This window comes from Onychostruthus taczanowskii, unplaced genomic scaffold, assembly GCF_017590055.1.
Source record: "Onychostruthus taczanowskii isolate IOZ18803 unplaced genomic scaffold, ASM1759005v1 scaffold11, whole genome shotgun sequence".
In the NCBI taxonomy this organism is placed as follows: domain Eukaryota; kingdom Metazoa; phylum Chordata; class Aves; order Passeriformes; family Passeridae; genus Onychostruthus; species Onychostruthus taczanowskii.
In genome coordinates this window covers 1,234,233-1,258,804 of record NW_024497629.1, presented here as the reverse complement: position 1 = coordinate 1,258,804, position 24,572 = coordinate 1,234,233, and the positions used below count along the sequence as shown (strand labels likewise).

Sequence of the window (24,572 nt, the reverse complement as noted above, 5' to 3'; positions counted from 1 at the left end):
ACACTCCTGACAGGATGTTGAAACACTGGAAAAGGTGCCATAAAAAGAGCTGCCAAAGGTGTGGGGGAAAAAAAATGCTTAAAATAGTTGCAAGGTCAAATATGTAGGTAGCTCCAACTTAGCAAAAGAAGAACACTAGGTGGTGACTTGGCCATATCACATGAGTGCCTATACAGAGGGGAAACAAAAGCACAAAAAAGCTCTGAAGTTAGTGAAGAAAGGTTTAAGAAGATTTGTGGACAGCTTCAAATATGTAAGAACTCACATCTGTGAGTGTGACTGACCATTGGAAGAAACTGCCATCAGAGCATCTTCACATTAAAACATGGTGATTTTCAGAGACATACAATTTTAAATAGTAAGTCATAGAATGGTTTGGGTTGGAAGGGACCTTAAAGATCATCTCATTCCAACCCCCTGCAGCAGTAGGGAGACCTTCCACTAGACAAGGTTCTCAGAGCCCCATACGGCCTGGCCTTGAAACCCTTTGACAAAAGACATTCCCACCTCCTTTCTCCCCACCGCTGTCTTTCCTGAAGAGCTCACTCGAGCCAATTTCCCAAGAAGTTCTGTTACACAAATGTTTAATGTGTTCTTACCTTCATAATATCCATTTTTCTCAGTGGTGAGTCTGGCCAACCAGGATTGTCACTTGGTGTCACTTGGTGTCGGGGACCCTGAGCCACCAGCTGGCTTTATTAGACAAAAACAGTTTTCTGACAATAATTTTAGTCTCATAAAGAATTCTGTTGAACAGCAATGATTTCACTATTTTTAAATATAAAACTTAAATTGACCATCCATATTAATAGACAGAAATAAACATTTAAACCACAGACACCACTGTTTAAGAATGCCTTAAAGACATTTTCATGGTAAATGTCTATTTTTGTTTCCTATGCATATAATTATACAATTAAGTATTTTAAAGACTTATTTTCATAATGTGTTATATGTAAAATGCTAATAGAGTTCAACAAATGAACTGAAAATATCACAAAATCTCAGAGTTAGTTGAAAATCTGTAAAATAATATTTCCATTGAAATGGAATTGACTCAACCTACCAGAGTGCCAGAATGGTGTGCAGGTAGTTATTATTACACCAGTTGTTTATTTCCATGCCCAACAGTGTGTGTCTTATTTGTGTAACCACAGCCTGGTTATTTTGACATGTAGAACAGCATGAAAAAGGCTGGAGGCTGCTTGGCCAGCAGCCATGAGCCATGGCTGGTCACACAGCCACAATATGCATGGGCACAGTGGTTATTCCTCAGCAGCTGTACTGCAAATAAACATCTCTGGTTTTCTTTCTTTCTTTTCCAGACTTTCCAAGCTGTTCATTGCTGATACATACGATGTGTCTGTGACTTTGGGGGTTTTAACGACGCAGAATTCGCTGGGAAAAGTCTGTAAGGTAGAAAATGGCTCAATGAAATTATGCAAGGAAAAGTGTTTAAAAAGCTGAAATCAGAGAAATTGTTTCCTGTGGTCATGCTCATTTAAAGCACACATCTTGGCTTTCAAAAACATGTGATTGCATTGAGTCAGGCTTATCCTTAAACACTGAGCAGACTCACAAATCTGATCTCAGGCCCTGCATGGAGAGCAGATTTGCCTTCTCATAACTTAATTTGTTGTATCATTTGGGTGTCTGCTTTTCAAATTAGTTGAAACACAACGTTAATAAGAATATAGGAGAGTCTGAGACAGAAGAGTTATGAATACCTTCTAGAGGGAGGGAATAGCAGGGAAGGAAGGTGAAATGGTTGTGATGAGATATGTAGAGTTGCTGGTTTTGCACTCTAGATTTTTTTCTTTGCTCTTACTGAACTTGTACACATTTAAAGAACATGATGCTACAAGGGAAAAGAATAATTTAAAGAGAGTTTCTCTGAGCTTCATAAGCATAATTTTAAAACATATATATATTTAATCCAGTCTATGGACACTACTGAATGAGCAAATTGATCTCATAATTGTATTTCTTAATGGAAAAACGTAATGAGGCACTACTATGTAACTTAGACCTCTAAAATATGATATGGTAAAGCCTACGATCATCAGCTAAAAGAAACAGATGTTTTATGTGTTTTTTATTGTCAGATTAAAAATGTTTCTTCTTCATTCTGGGAGCTGATTAGTAATGAAAATAATATGTGATGAGCAATTTTGCAGAAAATTGCCTCGTCCTGAGTCAATATCATGTGGTCAGAAGAAGTCAGACAGTGCTGGGGGCTGTGTGAAGAGGATCCTTGTATTGTGTCTGCATGGCTTGGCTGAGTACAGCCAGACGGGGTCACAGTGTTTCCACAGCACAGGCAAAATTGAATTTTGTGCTCTGTAGCATGAAGTCTTGCAGGAGATTCCTTCTGGCTCCAGGCTTTGAGGAATGGAGAGGATCAGTGCAAATTTTGGAGATTAGAGCAGCGACAGGGTGGGAATTGCTGCTTTTCTCTGCAGCTGCAGCTACCACACCTCTCCTAAAGCAGCTACTACTGCAGGTCTCCTGAAGCCTGCCCTAGCAGGTTGTACTGCACAGGTACAACACTTTGCTGGTTGTTGTAGAGACAGAGGAGACTCAGAATGTTGTGTATATTAGTTTTCACACGGTTGTTTCCTACACCGGGAAGAAGGCATGGGAAATGTACAAAACTCAAACAGGAATATTCATCACCCCCTGCAGTGGTTCATGCTGTGACAGCCTATTTTTTCTGTGTGTAAAAACCTGCACCAGTGCTTTTCCATGTCTGAAACAGGCCTTCAACTGAGTTCTGCCCTCTCTGTTGCAGTTCAGAAAAAGACAATGCACGCTGGCATAGGGCAGAGAAACGAGATCCAGGGTGGATGTCTGTGAGAGAAACTGAAGAGTGGTGTTGCATAGAGAAAAGGAAACTCAAGGGAGACCTAATGGACAGAAAAGTTTTCAAGTATTTAACAGACAGCTGCCCCAAACAAGGATCTAAACTGTGTTTAGTCAAAACAGACCTTCCAGACCTGGAGTAAAGACTCTGGAATAAAGCTCTATAAAAAATTAATTAATAAAGCCAAGCTAATACTCTTGTGCTGCTGTGGAAGTGCTACAAAGTAAAAATCAGTCTCGTGACTTCTGGGTTTGTTGTATACCACAAATAACACATAAAACCAGAGTAGCATAATGTATGTTGAAAATAAGATAGCCTCTTAAGAGTCTTTCCATTTTAAAACTGAGTTGTGCAAATCAGCCATGTTGTAAACAAGGATTTTTGATATGACAGTGTTCCTTTGGAATAATCTTTGCAAGGGCATTTCCAGGCATACATCTTCAGAGCAAATGGTATCTTCTTTTAAATTACACATCCTTGTAACTGTGTTTAATCCAGAACCAAGCTGATGCACAAATCCCATAATTACAGATATTTAACAACATCTTAGACAGAGATTTTGTTCAAGTCTTAATCTTTCTGGTAGGCATCTGGATTCCCTTTTCCTTGTGTCACCATATATACACGTCTTTTCTTCTTCTCTGTAAATGTTGCTGTGAGAACCCTTCCTTGTTCCTGTAAACAATTCAGTCCTAGATACTTCTGGCTCCTACAGATAAATTTTCTATTTTCCTTTTATGTAACTAATCTGCAAAAGCACTTCTTTGATCTTTGCTGCCGCTTACGTTAATCCTGCATTTCTGGCAGACTGTTTTCATGCACAGTTTTCTTTTATGCTATTAAGAGGTTCAAATGTTTTGAGATAACAGTGTATTAAGGAAGATCAGTGTCACTACATTTTGTGCTGATAGCAATATCATTGATATCTAAATAAAATGTTAATGAGGACAGGTAGACATGGAAATGGAGATGACAGCTGTGTACGAGTTACATGAGCATAAGAGTATTTACAAACTGAACGAAATTGTGACTTGTTTGAAGTTCAAGGGAAACTTTGACAGTAAGGGAAACTTTGCAGTGGAACCAGTGTGCTGACTTTTCTTTATTTGACTTAGGTGAACTAAGTTTCTGAGGGAAAGTTAGCAAGGGAAGTAATTTGCATTACACAAATTAGATGGTGTTATGCTAAGCTAGGAAATGTGTAATAAATGCAACGAGCCATATTGAAAATGTTCTGAAGTGTTACAATTAAAAAGAAATTTATTGATATTTAGAGAGACATGGAATTCACTGACAGATAAAAGGAATGAGCTATGATAGCAGGAGGCATGTTAGTATTTGTTGGTCTGCCTACTATGCTGGTAGAACTGTGCAGTTGAGCTGTGGGTTGGATTGAGAAATGGATCCACTTTAAAAGTGTTTTGGTTGGTATTTTTAACCCCATAAATGTTTGGGTCTGTGTATTTCCATCCAGTGACTGCAGGATGAATGAAGAGGGGTCCGACAGAGAATGAGAAGTCTTGTCACTGGTATTGCTTTGGAAAACTTCACCTCCAGCTAAATTTCCGTAAGGACATAAAGAGTTTTTCCTACACAGCAAAAGTTCATTTTTTGACATCTGAAATTAGTAAATCATTGTGAATTTTGTACTGTTTTTATAAAATGCTTGGGAACTGTGTCTTTCTATACTGCCTTTTATGTTTTCAAAATGTATTAAGTGTGTTTGATTGGAAGGAAGTGACTGTTGCCTCTGAAGTGACCTAAACGTTTGCATTTGCCCAGAGTTTCAGTTGGTTTTGTCTGTAGTGTCATCCTGTGGTTTTTGGATGCTCTCCTGGCTGTGTGCTGCCTTGGCTGGTAAGATGCCATGGTACCTGCACAAGAGGGGTGGATCCTTCCCACTTTGGAGACTCGAATGAGCGGTACATCGATGTCATTAGGTGGGGGGTAATGGCAGCTCTCTCCTTATCCATTAGATAATAACACTGACAGAAACTACTGAACCTCAGCAAAGTGAGTTTGCATTTAACATCAAGACTCTCAAATTGCCTCAGTCTGTTGAAAAAAATGAAACCATAACATTGACTAACTTACATATATATAAATATATAAAATTGGTATTAACGTTAAACCACTAACACATAAGTTAATTTCAGTTGTGTATGACAATGGAAAATAAAGTAATACTTGCATGTGTGAAATTTCATAACTCCTGGGATTTACCTTGCCTAACTTCACATGCTTAAGAGTCAGGTCAGATGAGTTCAGATCTAAAGGATGGGTTAGTGCTAACAGGTACTGTATGTTGGGTTTTTAAGGAACAAGTTAGATAAACGTCTGACAGGAGTTACTTCAGAATAATTGGCACTATTTTGGGTTAGAGAGATGGACTTTTCAGCAACATTTTGGGTGGGAAAATGGTCCAGGGCTTGTGGTTTTCTGTTAAGGCAGGAAAACCTGAAAGGATAAATAGCTAAAAATAAGTTCATTATCCAAGCTTGGAAATACAGAGGAAAACGTGAATCAGGGGAAAGGAAGTTAGGCTTGATGATACTGTTGATGATATTTCACTGGTTGAAAATATATTAAAGAAATTCACATGAGTATAGAAAATACTATTCTTGAGTAATAGAGGGAAAAATGGAAGAACTAGTTGAGGGTAATGCAGGACCTCCTTTATACACTTCCTGGTGTGATATCTCACTTTTTAGCTATTATAAAGAATAACAAAATAATATTTCATTGTGTAAAGTCAGCATCATAAATTGGCCAGCAGAATTTCAGACTGTTTTGATTTTGCTGGATTTCATTTGTATATTTTGTTATTATTGTTCTCATGAAACCATTTTACAAATCAAAAAAGAAAAAGTTCATGTGGAATACAGAACTTCTGTAGTTAGCATTTTCTCAAGAAGTGGGCCAGTGCAAAAAAAAAAATCATGAAAAGAAAGCATACTGTTGCATGCTTAGCAGGCAACTTATGGAAGCTGTAAGGTGAGTTTTAACTTGACTTTGAAGCAGATTATACTTTTAAGCAATGCTGTAGCAATTCCTAAAAATATACTGAGATGCATATAAATGTGCTGGCTAAAGATGCAGAGTAATTAAAATGGAAATTTAGACTTTGTGGTATGTTGTTTATTCCCCACAGGGGAAATGTTTTGGAGGAGCTGGTACCCCATTTAGACTTCTGAGTGCCACTGGTTTGGCATACTGAGTGTCGTCATTCTGCTTCCACTTCTAATTTAAGCTCCTAGTCTTCCTAGTTTTCCTCTGGTTTAATTACAGACTACAGACTTCCCTGCTGGGTGGCTCTGGACACGAACTTAACACCAATAGTCTCCTTATTCTTCCAGAGGGCACTGTCCTTTCTGGTGACTTTCTGTCAGACAGTCTGGTGACTCTCCTTTCTGGTGACTCTCCTTTCTGCTGGTGAAAGAAGCTAAAAAAGGGGGTTGGTTCTTCATGATGTTTGGATGATCTGAACAACTCCCCTTTCCTACACTGATCGATTTTGACCCTGCAAAATAGCATTTGGGGAGGATGGTGAAGGCTTCTTAGTCTATGCTTTTGTCCTTTTCACAATCTCCTCTCTGCTCAGCTTGTTTAGTACAAACTCTCTCTCTCCACATGCCTTTATCACTGTTTTTGCAAATATCTTCTGTACAGCTTGTGCTTAATAGAACAGTTGTCTTTTATCTCTCTACTTCACTGATTCTCCATCTGTTCTCCATCCAAACCAAAGCTGAACATTTATCCTCTGCTTTGCATAAATCTCTTGTGCACTTCTTCCAGTGCTTTTATTGCTTTCAATTTTAACTTTACAGCCCTGTGACAGACACTAGATAAGATAACTCTGCACTGTGCTGCTCTTCTTAATCATAACCTGGAAAAAAATATTTCTTTGTTCAATTATTGTTCATTTTTGAGTGTATCTATATTATTTAAACCCTTGTTTTCAAACATATTTACATAACAGCATATTCATAAATGTGGGAGCTGTTCTATTCTTTAACATTATACAATTTTAATTGATGTACAGTATTTTTCCTAAGCCTTCCTATAAAATTTTAAGTGTCCAAAAGAATAAACTGGAATCCTTGTTCGTTACCAGACTATTTGTGCTGGCTGATGATGGCACTTTCAGGTAGAATGGCTCCTACTTAATCTTTGAATCATACAGCAGGGAAAACAATGTCACCAATATATAACAAATCCAGAAATTCATTAGGCATCACAGAACTAAAATTTTTTGTTTTACAGCTAGTTACTCTCTGAAAATAACTGTTTTGTCATCTGAAAATTTGTCCTTTTTTAGCTCCACCAAACAGAACCAAACCAAACTTTGATAGCTGTTCAAAGAATCTCTTTTAATTTCTGATCTCCTCGACACTCAGATTGTTTTATAGAAGAGTAATGCATTAAAAGCTAAAATGGTCATATGACAGAATGACAAAGAAATGTCTGGTTACAAGTTCTGAGGGATCTTTAATGTCTGGATACTTGCTGATCTCTGCTAGTTCTGTTTTTCACCTTCCCAGAGGTTCCCCTGTAGCATTTTCTGTGCTTCATTAGCTTCAATTTGAGTGGACTGAACTATGGGATTATCACCCATAGAAGATAATATTTGTGAAAAAATTTCATTGCAGTTTTTTCCTTTATTTGTCCCTAAGTAGTTCTCTAAAACAGATCCTCCCACCACTCTAGTTAGTTATAATTAAGTTTTATTTTGCTTGGCCATAACATAAGCATTGTAAATACCCAAGACTTATGAGACACAAGGATGTTATTCAAGGGTATTTGCAGGATTAGAAACATCTGCTGCCTTGAAATGTGCTATGTCCTTTAGAAATCTGATCATGTCTTCCCTCACCATGCTATGTCTGTGAACCATCGTGTTGCTTATTTGATTTCAGTGATTTGTGCTGATTTCAGTGAAGGAAAGCATGACTTACATCAAATTCTTAAAGCAGTAGTAATACAAATACCCATTTGAACACAATTCTAATGCAAAGAAGCAGGAAATCCAATTAACCCAATAACTATAAAGTAACTGATGTGTTTAATACTTAAAAAGTCATATTTATTTGTTGTTTAGGATTTTATTTTTTTTTTTACAATGAGGAATGCTTCTTGAGGCTGCTTAAAGATATCTTTACAAACAAGGTAGTACAAATATAGTCCGTGGTATTGCATGCCTGCGGTTGTAGGTGATTTAGAATGATGAGTCTTTTGTCCCTGGGAGGATACTTGCATGAAGAAGACATTTAATTCAATGAAATTGTTTACTTTTTTCAAGAATTGAAATAGTTCCTTGTGAGATTCCTGTCTGCATCACTGCAATGGTACTAATGCCAAACCTCCAAACCCATTAAGGTCCTTCAGAGCGTAGCTCTACTGTCTCGGTCCAGCCTTTGTATGGGGTGAAGTATTGTAACTGGATTTTAATATCTGTGCCCTATGAATGGGCTTGCCATAGTTCCCAGGAAGGGAAAAAAGACTCCCCAAGAGTATAAACAAGACCCAAAATGCACAGTATGAAAAATAACTCCTAATAGTAACTTAAGTGTCCTTCCTTGTGTGTTTCCCTGGTTGTACAGGGTGAAGCAGGCACGACTTTCCATGGTTCCAGCAGTACAAAATGCCCTTGCACACATGGCTGCTCACTCTACTTTATCCTTCTCTCTGCATTTCAATGAGGAAAACTCAGGGAGTGCATTAAGTTCTTCCCTTATGTCTATTTCTATCACCACATTCACGACAGTTTCATTTCCATGGACCCGCCGTCTGACTCTCACCTCTATCTGTGTTGTCTCTTGTCTCTCAGGGTGAGTTTCACCTGGCTAAAAGCAAATGTTTGTGTTCAAACCAGTCCCCCAGCTTGTGTTTGCAGTCAGGGGAAAGGAACAGGCACTTATTTACTTATTTAACAGGGACAGTTCACCACAATCAGTTTTAGAAATCTCTGTTAGGGCATAAAAAATCTGCTGTAGAAGTGCTTTTCTTTTTTTGACTGATCATGCAGGAGCATAGATGAAATGTTCAGTGTATACACCTATATTTAGCCACATGAAATTTACATTCAACATCTTTGATCCTCAATTTACCTTGCAAGATTTTTTCTTTCTCTTCTGTATGCAAATATAAATCTGCATGCTGTGTAATACAGTGACAGGAGACAGTGATGCAGCCTTTTTAGTAATTTAACATTTTCATATAAAAATTAGGCATTTCTGAAAATGTTGCAGGTTTCCATGGGATCCAGCTGTAATAGAAAAGAGGCTGAAGCAATTTTCTTTTTTTTTTTTTTTTCTTTTCCTATCTTGGTTTTCCTTAATGAATATAAAAGCTCATTAGTTGTATTTTCTTCAGGTTTTATGTTAAACTGTACACTTGCACCAGCTAGATTTGTTGTTACTCCATGATTTTAGCATAATACTGTTCCTCCAAGAACATCCTGACCTCAGTCAAAGTAGACGATAGTCTCCTGGCTCCAGCTATTAATAACAGCAGCTGTGGTGAACTTCACTGTAGGTCCAGTCCTTCCAAAGGAATAGTGAGGGTCCAGCCAACCCAAGGATGTAGCTGTAGTGTAACCATGCCACAGATTTTACAGTTACAATACATGGAAAGTAGTGAAGACAGCTTTCTAGTCTCTCAGTGTCTGAGAGCACAGAATGTCTCTGTATTGTAAGAGAAAAGAAGGTCATTGGGGTTCTTTGTTCAGAAATTATGTCACTCTGCTTGGTGGTCGCATTGGGATGCTTTTTTTGTGGGAGTGACCTCCACAGACTTCTGAACTGTCAGTTCCATCCCTTATGATTATCTCTTGTGTGGCTTTGAATATTAATGGCACAAAGCCGTCCTTGTCTGCAGTGAGCACAATCCAAGAAGAGCCTACAAAAATTAAGCAAGAAAAAGAAAATGAGTGCACTGCTGTGGTTACATAAATGTAGAAGCACGTTTCTAAAAGTCAGTGAGCATGCAGGCAAGAGCAGGGTTTCTTTTTGTGCACTAAAGCCTTATTACACTAATGACATTAAGGTCTGGCAATCCATGCTCAACACACCTTTGTGCAAATGCAGTGAGGGGCTAAGTGAAAGGTCTTGCAAGGTTTGAGGCATTTTGTCCCTTATTTAAATTAAGTTCAAACACAAGGTGCATCTTTGCTAGTTCTAATAAACTAAAAGTATCTTCATCTTCTGAAAACTCAGCCAGCCTTTCCATACTGACTTTTGTTTTAATGATATCTACTTCTGCTTAGCCTTTTCACTCATCTGCTCTACCCAAATGACGAAGAGATTATAAAAAATGGAAAAGTTCTCAACAAAAATGATTGTGCTGTACTTGTTCTAGAAAGGTGTAGGGGTCTCCATCTCATTACTGTCAAACCAAGATTGCTCTAGGTGTTTTCAAATTCATATAGCAAATAGAAGAAAGTTACACCTTGAGGATGATTTACAAAAGATGATTTACAAAAGCTGCTACATAAAATTTCTTGTCTCTTAATTATTTATAGAGTCTTCTCCTAAACAGAATGAACAAAATATGGATGACATTTTTAATTTTTTTTTCTGAAAAAAGGGACAAGATTTAAAAACCACAATACTTCAAAACCTTTTAGATTCTCTTTCTGTATTGCACAGAAGAAAATAAACCTCCCCCCATTTTTTTTTAAACTTTTTTTAGCAAATTGGCTTAAAAATGAAGCTATATTTATTTTCTTTAGTGATTCATCTGACTTTCTTTTTTTCTGGATATTGCAGTTCTCATAGAAAAAAAGTGAATTCTCTATTTTTTTTCCAGTTTGACACTGTATGAAAAAAAAATCTGTGGCAACTTAAAACCATTGGGGGAGCCCTTATATGACACACTTTCCTCAGAGCATGCTCTGTCATTATTGAGCAGGAGCATTAGCTGGGATATGAGGGAAAGAAAGCCCTCTTAGGTTCTGTGTTGGGATTTTAGATTTTGGAATATAAAACTGTTTTTAAAATGGAATGTGAAAAAAGGAGCTGTAGAAAATCCAAATGAACCATTCTTATTTTTTGTCAGTCATAACAAAGCATGCTCCTGGAGAAGGTAAATCTCTCCTTCTTTAACCACTAACAAAGCACTTTTGCAGGATGGTTGTATGTTGTCATGTCACCTGTTACATCATAAGAAGATTGTCTTTCCAAACCATGGATCTTTAATCTTCTGCTCTTAATACTTTCTTTCTAAATCTGAACAGACTTCAGATTCTGTGAGCAGTGGCCCTGAAAGAGGAAGTTCTAATGTCCAAATGGATATTCCATTGCTGATCAAATTGATGAAGCATATTTTTGTGTCAGACTCTTGGAACTTATTTTCACCCATTAAAATGCTGGAAATTCTCAGTGTTATTGATAACACTTGCTTGGAAGCATACCCCACAGAATACTTCAATGGAAAAACCATGTGCAGAGTGTAGTGCCCTTTTACTGTGAACAATTATTATGATATGCCAAAAAGAGAGATTCCTGTGTGCTGCTACCAGGGCACCACACAACAGACTCTGTTTAGCACAGGTAATGGTATTACAGTCCTGGGCTCAAAGTGCAAACAATGAGGCTGAGCTCATTGCTCTTTCAACTCCGATGATCTTAAGAGCATTGCTGTGCACATGAATTTGACTTACAGTTCTGAAGGTTTTCCTGCCAATCTATTAATGGTTAAGTGTTTACTCATAGTAATAAATGCCAGGCTACCATTATAGTACAAGCATGCTCTTCATTACATACCCTTAAATTATATAGTATTAAAGGACGGGAGTGATATTTTTAAACTTCATATTTAATATTTATGTTTTGTGTCAAAAGAAACTTTTAGGAATATAAGCAAGTACCATCTAAGACTGCATAACAACCTACACAACTGCTTCAGCTCCAAACCTTATAATTTTGCAGGATTTGGGTGAGCTTTAGAAAGATTCTTGTTTTGGTTTTTGTTTTTGCTGAAAGCATACAGACTCAATATCAGAAAATCCGAGCAGAAAGAGGGACACATTAGGATGATTCTGAGACATTATCTTTTTTTAAATATCTCTGAATTCTAATACATGAAATTGAGGAGAGGTGTTCTGCTAATTAAATATTCAACTGCTCTGTAGAGCTGAAAATAGGTTTTCTCAGTTCCCTTGTTTATTACAGGCATTTATTTCCAAAATCAAGAGCTGGATATACAGGCCAAAAATGGGCTCCTCCTTGCCCTGCAGCTCTGCATCATGTTGCTGCAGAAGCCTGCTGGGAAATAGCTCAGGACTCAACAGCAGTAGAGTTTTTTCATATATGCTTCCACTGCACCACACAGTCAAGGAAGATTCTTGAAAAAAATATGGAACATGCATGTTCTTGTCTTCTGGAACAGCCTCAGAAAGAGGATCGTGGTAGCCTGTGATGAGAAAAGCCATCAGAAGCATTGTAGAGAAATGGCTAAGAAATGGCAGTTTGTGTGTTGCTGACAGGGTGTCACATAGGAACAAACAGGGACAAGGCAATTCAGAGGCCAGTCTGGGTTCAGGGTTCCCCTTGTGGCATCTGTCCTTATGAGTTAATCAGTGGTGGGTAGTAAAAATGGGAGATTGGCAAATAGGAACATTGAGCTTAATTTTTTATCTTACATTCAAATAATCCCAAATGCTGCTACTTGATATGTATCAACCTATACTCTGTTGTTAGGGGTGAGACATGCTAGTAAGTATGGGTGAAGCAAAGTGCCAAAAGGTTTCAGGAAAGCAATTTTACTTCCAGGTAACACAGTGTACTGATTATTTTCTCAGCCTTCCTTTGCAGAGGCACCTAACATATTACTCTGCTAATAGGTAGTTTTGCAGTTACTTAGCATTTAAATGATTTCAAGAGACTCTGCTGTATTTCAGACAAGGGAAAACATACACTTGCAAAAAGAAGTTAGTTAGCTCAGTTTACTGAAGTCTGGGGTATTCTATCACAAATGCCTCTTTTATATGCTAAAAATCTCAGGTGAAACCAGATAGCAGAAATAAAAAGAACGTACCGTGTTTCATTTCAATAACAGGCAGATCAAACAGCTGCTGGACTAAACTCAAATGGATCTTGCCATCACAGAGGAGAACATCTTTTGTTTCTTCAGTAACTGATCCATTTGAAAAGCTTTTCTTCATATCCGTGTATGTAAAAGAAAAGATCTAGTTAATGGCTTAGACATTGAGCGCGAGTACTTATAACCACTCCTCTGCTCTTACTCCTGTCAGTTCTTTAGTAATTTTGCCTTTTCTTTGTTTGTCTTTCCTACGGTTTATAGATGACATCAGGATGCAGGACCATTCTAAGCACAATCTCATAGTCCCACATGAGGAGGATAAAAATGCCTCTTTGGTTTTTGCTTTGTGAGCTTCTGCAGCTCGAAGCTGCCTCAGCCCTGTGTGTGTATTGTCCTGTGTGTCTGTGTCTCTGTTGGGCCTCCCTGCCTGAAGCCAGTTCAGTGGAAGGGAATGTATCATACCTGGAATAATGTTGTTCCAGATGCTGCCAGAGTAAATGAGTACTCTGCTCAGTTTCAGCTGTATGTGTGGGTGGGTTTGAGAGCCGTTGGGCAGCTATTCCACCCTGGTAAAATAACCTCAGGGTTATTTTGGCACAGGGAGTATTGCAGAGACACTGGACCTAGCAACAGCCTCTCTGAAAAGCTGTTACATCAAGGTAGCTTGGGAATCCTGTGACTTGCTTTGAGAGAGAGGGAATGTATGGATTTACAGCATCAGAATTTGCTCTGATATTCCATGAAAGAACACACTTGAATATAAAGGTGGCTTGTTTGTGCTTCATGAAATTTAGGTGGCCTTCAGAATCAACATCTTTGTGTTTCATCCTTCTGGTTACTGCAAGGTACAAGGACAAAAAATTGTTGAGCTACTACAGTCATGGAATGGATATATATTTGAATTTACATTTTTCTATCTGCTATCATTTAAAAGTCCTTTTAACATTGAAAATTTTCCAATGACTCAATGTCATTCTGAAATAGATGTGAATGGGACATTTTCTTCTAAATAACATTGCTAAATAATATTTCTATACTTTGTCCTGTGAATTTCATTTTGTTCTTTCCATGCTTTCTCACTGTGAAGTTCCATGTATTATGTTTTGCTTTGTTTCTTTTTCTTTGGCATCTTTATGTTTGCGATACCCCCAGATTTTACATATTTGTTATGAATGGACAGTCTATTTACCCAATTTCATAGACCCCTCTGTTTCATACATTCAAAAGGGATCCAAGGTAATATTTCAGAATGGGTTGACAAGATTTCACCTATTCTAACTCCTGTTCCAGTCCTACTTTGTCTGTGTCTACTTCACACCCTTGAATTTTTCTTGTTAATGTAAAACTTACGGTTGAATGAATTCACAACTGCATCTTCAATTTGTGTGCACAGTAATCTAACCTCTGACTAAATAAATGTCTCTTGTAATGCTCATCTTCATTTCTAATTGTGCTGTCTTTTGACAGTTGGTCTCTGTGAACGTGTGCTTTTTTGCTGTGTAACAACTTTTCTAAATCAATCCCTTTCACTTTTCTGTACACAGTATCTGTGCTGTCATGCAACTGCATTGAATTCTGTAAATCAGAATGTCTGCTGACTGTTGCAAATGTCTTTTCCCCTGCTCTGCTGTAATTTACTCATGCAGATAGTCTATGGCTGATTGTTGTTATTTATTTATTTGTGATTTATTTTATTAATAAGAACCATAAAAAATATCTTTCCATTAAAAAAATGAACTTTCCAACTTTCAGATGTCTTCTCATCTTTTTTCCACATTCAAAACAACCAGAAATTTGCTGGTACATGATTAATAAAGGACATACCTAAGGAATATATCAAGAAAGTATCATTGTCTTAGTCATAAACCTATATCAATTTTTGTTACAGCTGTAACTATATCAGAAAATTTCTTTGTAATTTTTAGGTATTTCCAAGTTATGTAGTACTGTATTCTATTGAACCTAAACACACCTGAAAGTCAATGGGCTGAATGTTCAGCAGTGAGTGTGTGCTTTGCATAGGCATTGCAAAGGTGCTCTTTGCCTGTGCAGGTATTTGTGCAAAGTTTTGTCATTGCTGCAGATTGTGGACTAGCACATCTAACAATTATTTCATTTGCCTGAGTTCAGGTTGGAATAACAGAGTTTATTCAAACTGGAACTTCAGTTCATGAATTATAGAAAAAATGGACTGTACATGAGACAAGATCGTTGCCTTGACCCAAGTGGTCCATTTTTCACATAGAAATGCTTCAACTCAAGAATTATCAGAAAATAATCTAGCCCTGTCTGTCTTGACTTGAAATCAGTTGAATGGAAATGTATACTCAGGATGATTTTGTTCTAGTTTGTTTTCTATATAGCATTGCACATTATTATTGGAACAGCCATTGGAAGTGGAAGACATTTTTGTATACACAAAACTGCACAACACCTATTTTTTATCCTAAACAGTTTTTCAAGGACAGACCTGAAAGATCAAGTCTCGGTTGTTTGTCTTTCATCACCTGTCAGTGTTCATATGAGCTATTTTCTCTGTCATAATCTTTTGTTTATACATTTATTTTTGATTTTTTACAAATTCTGTCAGGTCAAGAATCTCTGTTATAATCTTCTAATTATTTAGTCTTTTGTTTAATGCTTAGTTTAAGTGATGATAATGTGCCTTCTCTTGGAGGAATGTGTTCACACATGTCATATCACAGATTAACTGATTTAAACCTGTACCTTCTTGTGAGGCAGGTAAGTCTTAGTATCCCCTTTTTATAGATGATCATACCATTACACAGGGAGCTTAAGAGATTTAGTCAAGGTCATGGAATTAATTTGTGACAGAGTTAGAAGTACAACTAAAAGCTTGCCTTGGCATTTCCCACTTTCATGCCATAACCCAAAGACAATTTTCTAGCCAAATCTAGATGTAATCCACCCTTTCCCAAATCCATGTCTGTTTTTGCTATTTTGTTATTTATCTCCAGTAATAATCAGAGAACTTGAAATTCCCTGATTAAAATCCCTTGTGTTAGTTGCTTTATCCTAGAACAAGGTTTATTGGTAGACAAAGAACATGTTAATCACAGAAGAAACAAATATATTTCCACATACATTAGCATATATTTTTGGATTAAGTTTCTTTAGCCAACTTCCTGTAGTATATTGAGTCCAACTCTCCTTCAGCAAAAACCCAGCAAAAAGAAACGGTCAATTCAAGAATTGCTTTCCCTCACCCATGTCAGCCTGCCCAGATCAGATTTTATAGCCTATAAAGGGTGTTTTGGGCAGCAGCCAGCCCCTCACAGCAGTGCCAAACTGTCTTTCAAAACTCACATTTTGGATTGCAAATATGTAAGAGAAAAACATCATTTACTAAGGCAAAAGGATTCCTGGATGAGATGTTATTATATCTCACGTATGTGCAGTTTTCATACTGTACAATAAGTGAATGTGCCTTCTCTCTCTTTTCTGAACCCCACTGAGCAGTCAGCTGGAGCTGGTTCTGCTCTTGACCTTTTCTTCATTTGTCTTGTATTTCCTAATGCACTGCCTACACTCCCCTGCACGCTGAGATCATCTTAATGAACTTAAATTCAACAACTGATGAAACAGAGAGGGAAATGAGAATGTGCTACCACTCAGATTTGTTTTTATTGACACTGGGTTAGCAATCAGTTGAAGTCTCAGTGTGTTCTTCTTGCCCATGGATGTCTAGGAATGTAAAATGTTTTTCAGATGAGACCTGCCAGCTGTGTGCCCAGTGTTCTTTACCTGCTGAAGGATATGCCTCACTGATGTGTCTACTCACTGCCTTTGTTCTTTTCATAACAGTATTGTATTTTAAATTTACAGTCATCTTGTAGTCATATAACTTGTACAAAAGCAGAAATTTCATCTCTTGATCCTGAAATATATTACTATGCACTTTATATTAGCCAATGTCATTACTTTCAATCTTTTTTAAATTTTTTTTCTAGATGTTAAATAATAGTAATCAATTTACAAGTGTGAAATCATGATCCTTTACTGAAAATATTACTGACTTTATGTCATATGCAGATTTTATAAGCATAACTCAGCAGATCATTAACAAAACATTTAGATGACACTGAAAATCCATCATAAGAAAATCCACTAGTAATTTTTTCCATTTTCTTCTATATTGCTACAACTATTACTATCTCCACTGCAGCTAATTCCTTAACTGTCTTATTTTTCTTCTATTAATCCCTATTCTTTGCTGTTGAACAAGTAATTTCCCCCGTGGCATGATTTCAAGTACTGTACTGAATTACAGGTATTTTAAATATTCTTCATCCCCTGTGTGTTAATAATCCGTTCTTTTATAAGGGAACGGTATCAGGTTAGTACATGCATTGTACAGTGAATAATGCTGTAGTTGTCTAGGATTCCGTTTTCATTCTTTTACACCCTTGATTTCAGCTGTGTTGTGCTCCACTGGTGATTTCATGTTTGATACCTTAGTACCCATTAGTCAGCTTGCTTTTACCTTGCACCCGTATTCATTCTGCAGGATGAGAAAAAGCTTGTAGATTAGATAGATGTGGGAGTTCTGTCCCAGAAGACAATGAAAATACACTTAAACAGCTAAGGAAGAGAGCATTGAAGAGGAAGGAGAAATATGATTTACATTCTCACTGCACCTTGTGCAGCATTGCCACAGGTAGTGTTCATTAGGTTTGACAGCTTGCACTGCTCCCCTTCCCTGTCATTATTTCTACTGTTGCTGTGATTCCTGCCTGCTTTTTGGTACATTCTGTTTTTATTGTGGTGGAGATAACTGATATCTTTCCTTTCCTTACCCTTATGTGGGACATTCCAATTGCAACCTTAATTAACCTAGCAGAGAAGCATAAGCCTGTAAAATGTTTATGGTGGAAGAGATCTGAGGTGCTCAGAGGTGCTTAAATCCCAGTGCAGTTTGCATTTATAGGGCACATCAGCATTCCTGGTGACACAATGCTGGGATTTCTCTCCACTTGGCTCTCTGTTAATAGTTCTGCAACTAGTGTTTCAGGTGTATTGTCATCAAAGATATACCTTTTGTGCTTCCATGATCTTTACATGTGATCTTTACTTTCTTTGTGCAGTATGATAACTTGGCTTCATTGTCGACATTACGTGCTCCTTTCCTTTTGCACCTGTACATCCAAAAACAAATCATCTGCTCTAACAAAAGGAATTGTGTCTCCTCTACAGATCCTGCTTTTCTGCTATTGATCAGTTTCAGAACGCTGTTGACAGAATTTGTTCATAACAAATTCCTCAACCTTTGCTCAAAATGTTATCCATGCATTAATCACACACATTCCTCAACCTTTGCTCAAAATGTTATCCATGCATTAATCACACTTTCTCTTGACTACTGCAGGTCTTTCTTTTACAGTCATCCTAAATCTCTTGTCTCTAAATTTCAGGATAGCTGACTAGTTTCTTACTCCAGGGAGCAGTCATATCAGCTTCCTCTTCCATCATTTTCATTACTTACTTTCTATTGCTCAACCCAAGTCAAAATTGCCCTTTGGATTTCAGAAGGGTTCATTGTCTTATTACAGCTCATCATTTCAGCCTCATCTTTGCTCATTTTACTGTGCCCCCCATATATTGCCCTTCTTTTCATCATGTATTTCTATCAGAGCTTTACTGCCATATGTTTGGATCATTTCTGTTCATCTTCCAGATGTGTGTAAAAACAAAAACAACACGTTTATTTTGTAGCTGACCTTTATAGCTGGCAATAAAGCTTCCCATAGTAAATTGTATGAAGATACTATGTAAATCAGATTGACTTACATACAATTATTGGTCTGTGCTAAGAAAAGAAAGTCATTGTGACTAATTGCTGAAAAGATATTATTTCCTGTTTAATTATGCAGTATATGCTATCAGTGATATAAACTTTTGACATCATACTGCTTGGGAACAAAAAGTAGGAGTTTAAAGATATTCTTCAGATTAGGATGAATGTTATTCATCCTGGAGAGGTTTGCCTAAATGCCTTTAATTTGAGATCCAGATTGACTTTATTTCCACTGTAATTAGCTTTTGAATGAGACTAGTTTAAATATTCTGCAGCTGTTTCTTTTCTGAGGGAAAGAGATGATAAAATTATCTTCTTGCAAAATGAAACAGAAAAAAATATGTGACATATCCTTTTTTTCTTTTTAAATAATATTTAATATCTTGCATTTGTCTGTCTGCCCTCCCACATTCCCCTGAATCACAAACCTGCATGTGATAAAAGAGCAATAATATTTGCTTTTCAGGGTTGAATGATCAAGTTACCTCTGGTGGCTGAATGCTATTACAAAAGTGATAGTGCAGTGACATTTCCAAAGTGTGAATGATCGTGGTTTTCTTCTATGGCTATGGGCTACAAAGAATACAAATTCTGGTAGCACTGCATAGATGTGACTTCAGAGGAGTTGCAGGCAGGCTTGCACTAACAGGATAAACAAAGGTTTTGAAGACTGTTAAATGAGCAAACATTATGAATTATTAAGTAATAAATGTTTCTGCTTTTTAGTTTCCTAAGCAGAACAGGAAGTATACATAAATATGTCAATAATGCTTCTGCACAGCAGTGTTCATAATTGCTTGTTAATTATTGCTACATTTTTAACTATTATGTTTTAAACTTTCATTATATATTTTAAATACATAAATATGGTTATGCAGTTCTGATCATTGTATTCTCTAGTACAATAGATTTCTCAGTCAGGTCTGAGCCTCTGCTAGGCTGGGGATTATAGAGACACTTAAGAAGACATGCACTTGGCACAAAGAGCTGGAAGATAATGGTGATATTATTGACTGGACTGCAGTGTTCCTAAAGCTTAGAAAGTTTTCCACTGGCTGATATTTATATCATAAGGCAATAAAGCTATTTCCTGACTTTTTGCTCTGGAGCACAGAGTCTGGCTGGAACCCACAGCCCAGCTGGTCTCTGAGCTCACAGTGCACTAAACAACTCCTGAAGGAGGAACAAGGTTCAGATGTCTGAATATAAACTAATCAAAACAACTATTTCTCTGAAAATTATTAGCTGCCTATGAAGCAAATATTTCCCTGTCTGTCTGTAGACCTTTCTGTCAAGTCTATTTTTCATTTCCATTATTTTTTGGCATCATGCTGTGATCCTGTTAGATTTCAGAAGAAGGGCTGAACTATACAAGGCATTAGTCGAGACTTCCCCAGGAAAGCTGTGTGTGGGAAGGCATTAGTGGCACTTTTTTGAGTCATTATAATGTGGAGCTAGCAGTGCTTGCTGTTGGCTTAATGTGAAACTAACCTGTTCAGATAAATAAGTATTCCTTTCTAAACATAGTTTTTGTAGCAATATTTTAGAAGCACTTAATTTTTTTGTTGTTCTTTCCAAAGAAAAACAACAGGTTAACTAATTCTTACTTCTAATGCAAGCACGTGCAAAGCGACTTCAGATCTTAGATTAATGTTATGTGTCACAAATAAAACTTCTCTTGGGAAAGGTTAATCCAATTGACTCCTAGAAACAGGGCTGCTTGCTAAATAAATAAGTTGATTTATGTTAAGAAATCAAAATTAATTTGAACATACTGGAGAACAGAAGGGCTTGCTTCTTGGCCAATAAAATCCTAAATTATTTAAAATAGACATGCTACTTTTTCACCAGAATTTGTATAATGTGTTCAAGTTAAATTATTGACTAATTCAGATCGAAAGTTTTGCTTTTATCCAGACAACCCAACACACCAGAATCTGTTTAAATGCCAAGTAAACACTTGCTAGAAAGTAATGACCATGATTGAATTGAGTCACCACTCCCTTAATGACTGTTTAAGGAGGGGTACTTAGATGTCTGCATAGATTCCTTTAAAGTTAAAGGAAAAATCTGCTTCACCATCATCACAATGCAGTGTATTATTTTGACATAATGCTGCTTATGTTGCAGAAGATAAGAATGCATTTATAATTGGCATCTACATCCTGAAAGGGGTACCAGTTTTATCACTTCCATCAGCATGTTCAAAAATCTGATCAGTATGAAGTTACTATTCCTGTGAATAATATTAAAAACAGTAGATAGAAATAATTACCCAACCTACATTCCTTACTTGAAATTCTTATTGAAGCCAGGAGGAAATTTGCCAAAACAGGGGTAGATAGGAACATGATGATTTGAAATTCTTATATTTATTTAATGAAATCATAATTACATATTGATGGATTGGAAGGTTTTTGTTTGTTTGAGGGGTTTTTTCCCTGAAAATTGTAAGTGGTTATGTGTTTTACAAATTGAGTACATCTTATTTTGCAAAGAATAGTGTTGAGAAATCAAAGCAGAAATAAGCCAAATTCGTGTAATATCCATTTAAATTTTCCATAAATTGAGATTCAATACTTTGCTTCAGTCTTCCTGTGAGTCTGGCTATCTTCAGACTCTGGATTTGAGTTTAAATTTATTACTTTTCTGGTGAGCTACTGTAGCCCCCATTCATCAGCTTATCTCTGCACTAAACTAAAATATAAGCCTTTTGTAGATTAACAACTCTGGCTCTATTCTCTCTGACAGATGCATACAAAATCAGCCATTGTCCAAGACAAGTCTTCATGATCAAAGAATAAACAGACAAATCTCCCATGTTAAGTATTCTCTAAACTATCCACATCATCCTGAGTTGTTGTTCCAATGACAAATTATAATTTTGTTTTAGATTAAGCTTGATTCCAAACCAAGGTTACATTTCTTATGGGTTGATGAGAATAAACTGCATCCTCTTGATTTAAAGCTAAATAAATGCAAGACTGTTTAAAAATTTCATTCCTACCACAGTGTTTCTAAGCTGACAAAATGTTACCTGGTAGGTGACATGCACGACAGGCGGTTCCTGGGAGCACGGGTAGGCTAAAGATATCCTCCTCCCGTTCCTAGCGAAGTCTGTTATTTCAGAAAGACTCAGCTGTAACTCATTGAAACTGCCACAAAGTCTCTCTAAATTTCTAGATATGTGACTCATTCCCCTTTCACTTGGCAAATTGTTGTTTTTGGGAGAATTTGATGCTTCTTGGATCATGTTGAACTGCACTTTAGGGGATGTTGGTCTGCTGGAAATCCTGCTGGGTGATCCAAAACCACGAAGAGACACTGAGCGATTCATAGGTTCAGCATCCAATGTTTCCAAGGCCACCGAGGAGTCACCTGGGAGCCTTTTCTCATCCAGGTCACTCACGCTTGATGAAGAGCTCTGCTCATAATTAGGGCTCTTTACTTCTTCAATGAGTCTTCTCCTGCCACTTGGAGATTGAATAACTGTGCTTCTTGGTATTAACAACTCCCTGCTTTGAGGTTGGTCTTCTGTGGCGAGGTTCTCAAAGAATTTTCTTTTCCCAGGTATATTAACAGAGGATTCAAAGTTATTAAACATATTCTGCTTAGCCTCAGGCAATGCTGAAGAATTTTCTTCCAGCATCAATTCTTTGACCATAAGACGCATTACATACCTGTCTGAACTTGAAGATGGAATGAGATTAGGATCAGGGAACCTCTGCTTGCCAATCAGAATCAATAAGAGTCTATCTGTTAAAAAGCATAGGCCCTTTGGTCTTTCATTTTTTTCTAGCTGGATTTGTTGAATGTGAGGCATGGAGGAAGAGGTTACTGAATACACCAGAACAATATTAGAAGTATTAGAGGCTACTGCCACAATCTGAGCTCTAAGGTCAAAAGCCATTATATCAGGAACCAGAATACCTGGGATGGTGACTTTTCTGGTGGTCGTTACCTTCCTCTCAAAAGTCACCAAGATCAAGTGAGAAGAATCTTGACCATTTGTTCCTGCAGAGTCTTTGCGTTTCAGAGTAATGAGAGGACTGGGATCAGACCGACGGTGGTTTGCAAGGACATGGGTCAAATCCACAGGACCTGATGAAGAAGAAGCAACTGAATCAACACCTGATCTATCTGAATCTATGGACTTTCTTCGTGTATCCATGGAGTATTCCTCGTCGCCAAGCACCAAAGCAGACTGTGAGATTAAAGAAACAGCTTCTGTACCAGAGGGCACATCAAATGCAATGCCTGCATTGAAACCACAGATGTTATCTAAAGGAAGCTCAGTAGCTACAGCAATTTGGAAATCCAAAGTGGCTTCTATAGCGCAGATGTAACCTCCCACATCAAAAACTGGGCAAAAGGAGCAGATATTTAGAGTTTTCTGAGCATTATCCCATATGTAGGAATGCAGGGTACTGCCTATAGCAACTACTAAACGATTACCATCCTTAGTCCAGCAAGCACAGTGGATGAGTCCGCTGCTTTTGATGTCTGCCTTAACCCGCGTATTGTCAGTACGAACGGCATGCAAGACTGAAGCATCTCGTTTTGTAAGCACAGCCAAGACCTCCTTCTTTGGATGCCAGACACAGCCCTGAGAAAGCAGTGGAAATGGTTCACCAACTTCACAAGTCTGAGAAATCAAGGGCTTGTTCCTCTCTGCACTGCTGTAGACCAGCTGCCAAACGCTTACGTGCTTTTTGTGCTGAACAGCGAGCAGAGCTGGGGTGTCTGTAGAGCAGTATGGGCCCCAGTAGAGCCCATGCACATGTTCAAATTGACCAAGAATGCTTGAGTCTCCAAACTTCAGCTCTCCATTTTGATAGTATAAAGTAGTCAGTATCACTTGCTTCCCATCTGTCCAGGCAATTCCATGCACAGGGTGGATAGCTTGATATAAAGCATTGAGGCCGGTTCTCAGCAGCTTTGCCTTTCCCAGATCCATCTTTTAGGCTTTCTTTCTAATGTGGATAGTTCCAAAATAGAGAATCCATGGAATTCACTTGCAGATCACCATGAGAAAGTTTTTTTCTCATGTCTCCTTCACTTCCTTTCCAGCATTAAGCTGCTAATTTTCTGCTAATAATCCAAGAGACTATATTGTGAACTCCTTCTCAGGAGGCCTGCAGCTGCTCTTCTAAGTATAAATCCATGTCAAAGCTGCTTTGGCTATGTCTTTTCCTGGGAGGAGTTATCATCTTCATGTGATTGCTAACAAGGTTTAACCAATTACTGTGCGTTTTCGTAGAAGGCTATTTTTAACTCTTCAGTGCTGGGAATATATTTAAAAATAACACTAATACCTTGACCTTCAGTGAATGAAGGTCTTTAACAAAGAGAGAGATCATATACTGGTAAGCCTAAGTATTAAGCTACAGCCTGAAATAATGACCTGACACTTCTTTCAGCTAGCCTTTGAAGGATGAAAGAAGATTTAAACATAACTGAGAACTGTACAAGGCAGATTGCAATCTGTGATGGGCAGCATCTTTCAAAGAGACAAGATCTGAAATGGCTATGAAAGGAAAGTAGAAAAGGGATATCATGCTCTGTTCTGTTAGTAGTTGCAAGAGAACAGAGGAAGGTGAGATTAAAAAAAAAAAAAAACAAACAAAAAAAACCAAAAAAAAAAACCAAAAAAAAAAAAAACCAACAAACACCCAAACTAAAAAGCCCCAAATACATAGTCTAGAAGCAAAGATAGCTGATTAGTGATTTGTGTTCATTTTACTGAGACATACTTCCTAGCCACAATATATATTGATTTCTTTCTTGGTCTTCCCAGCCACCTGTATCTGAGGGCTGTTCTCTCATTATGCAGACAGAATGCAGAGAGGAATC

General features: G+C 37.5%; 1 protein-coding gene across 1 annotated transcript; it reads right to left on the bottom strand.

The window, feature by feature from the left end:
- Positions 1-9,593: 9,593 nt before the first annotated feature.
- Positions 9,594-23,676, bottom strand: LOC121344997 (WD repeat and coiled coil containing). Its single transcript, XM_041421493.1, has 3 exons — positions 21,757-23,676; positions 12,899-13,019; positions 9,594-9,760 (listed from the first exon to the last, which is right to left on the bottom strand). The coding sequence occupies exons 1-3, from the start codon at positions 23,674-23,676 to the stop codon at positions 9,594-9,596; spliced, it is 2,208 nt and encodes a 735-aa protein (XP_041277427.1).
- Positions 23,677-24,572: the final 896 nt, after the last annotated feature.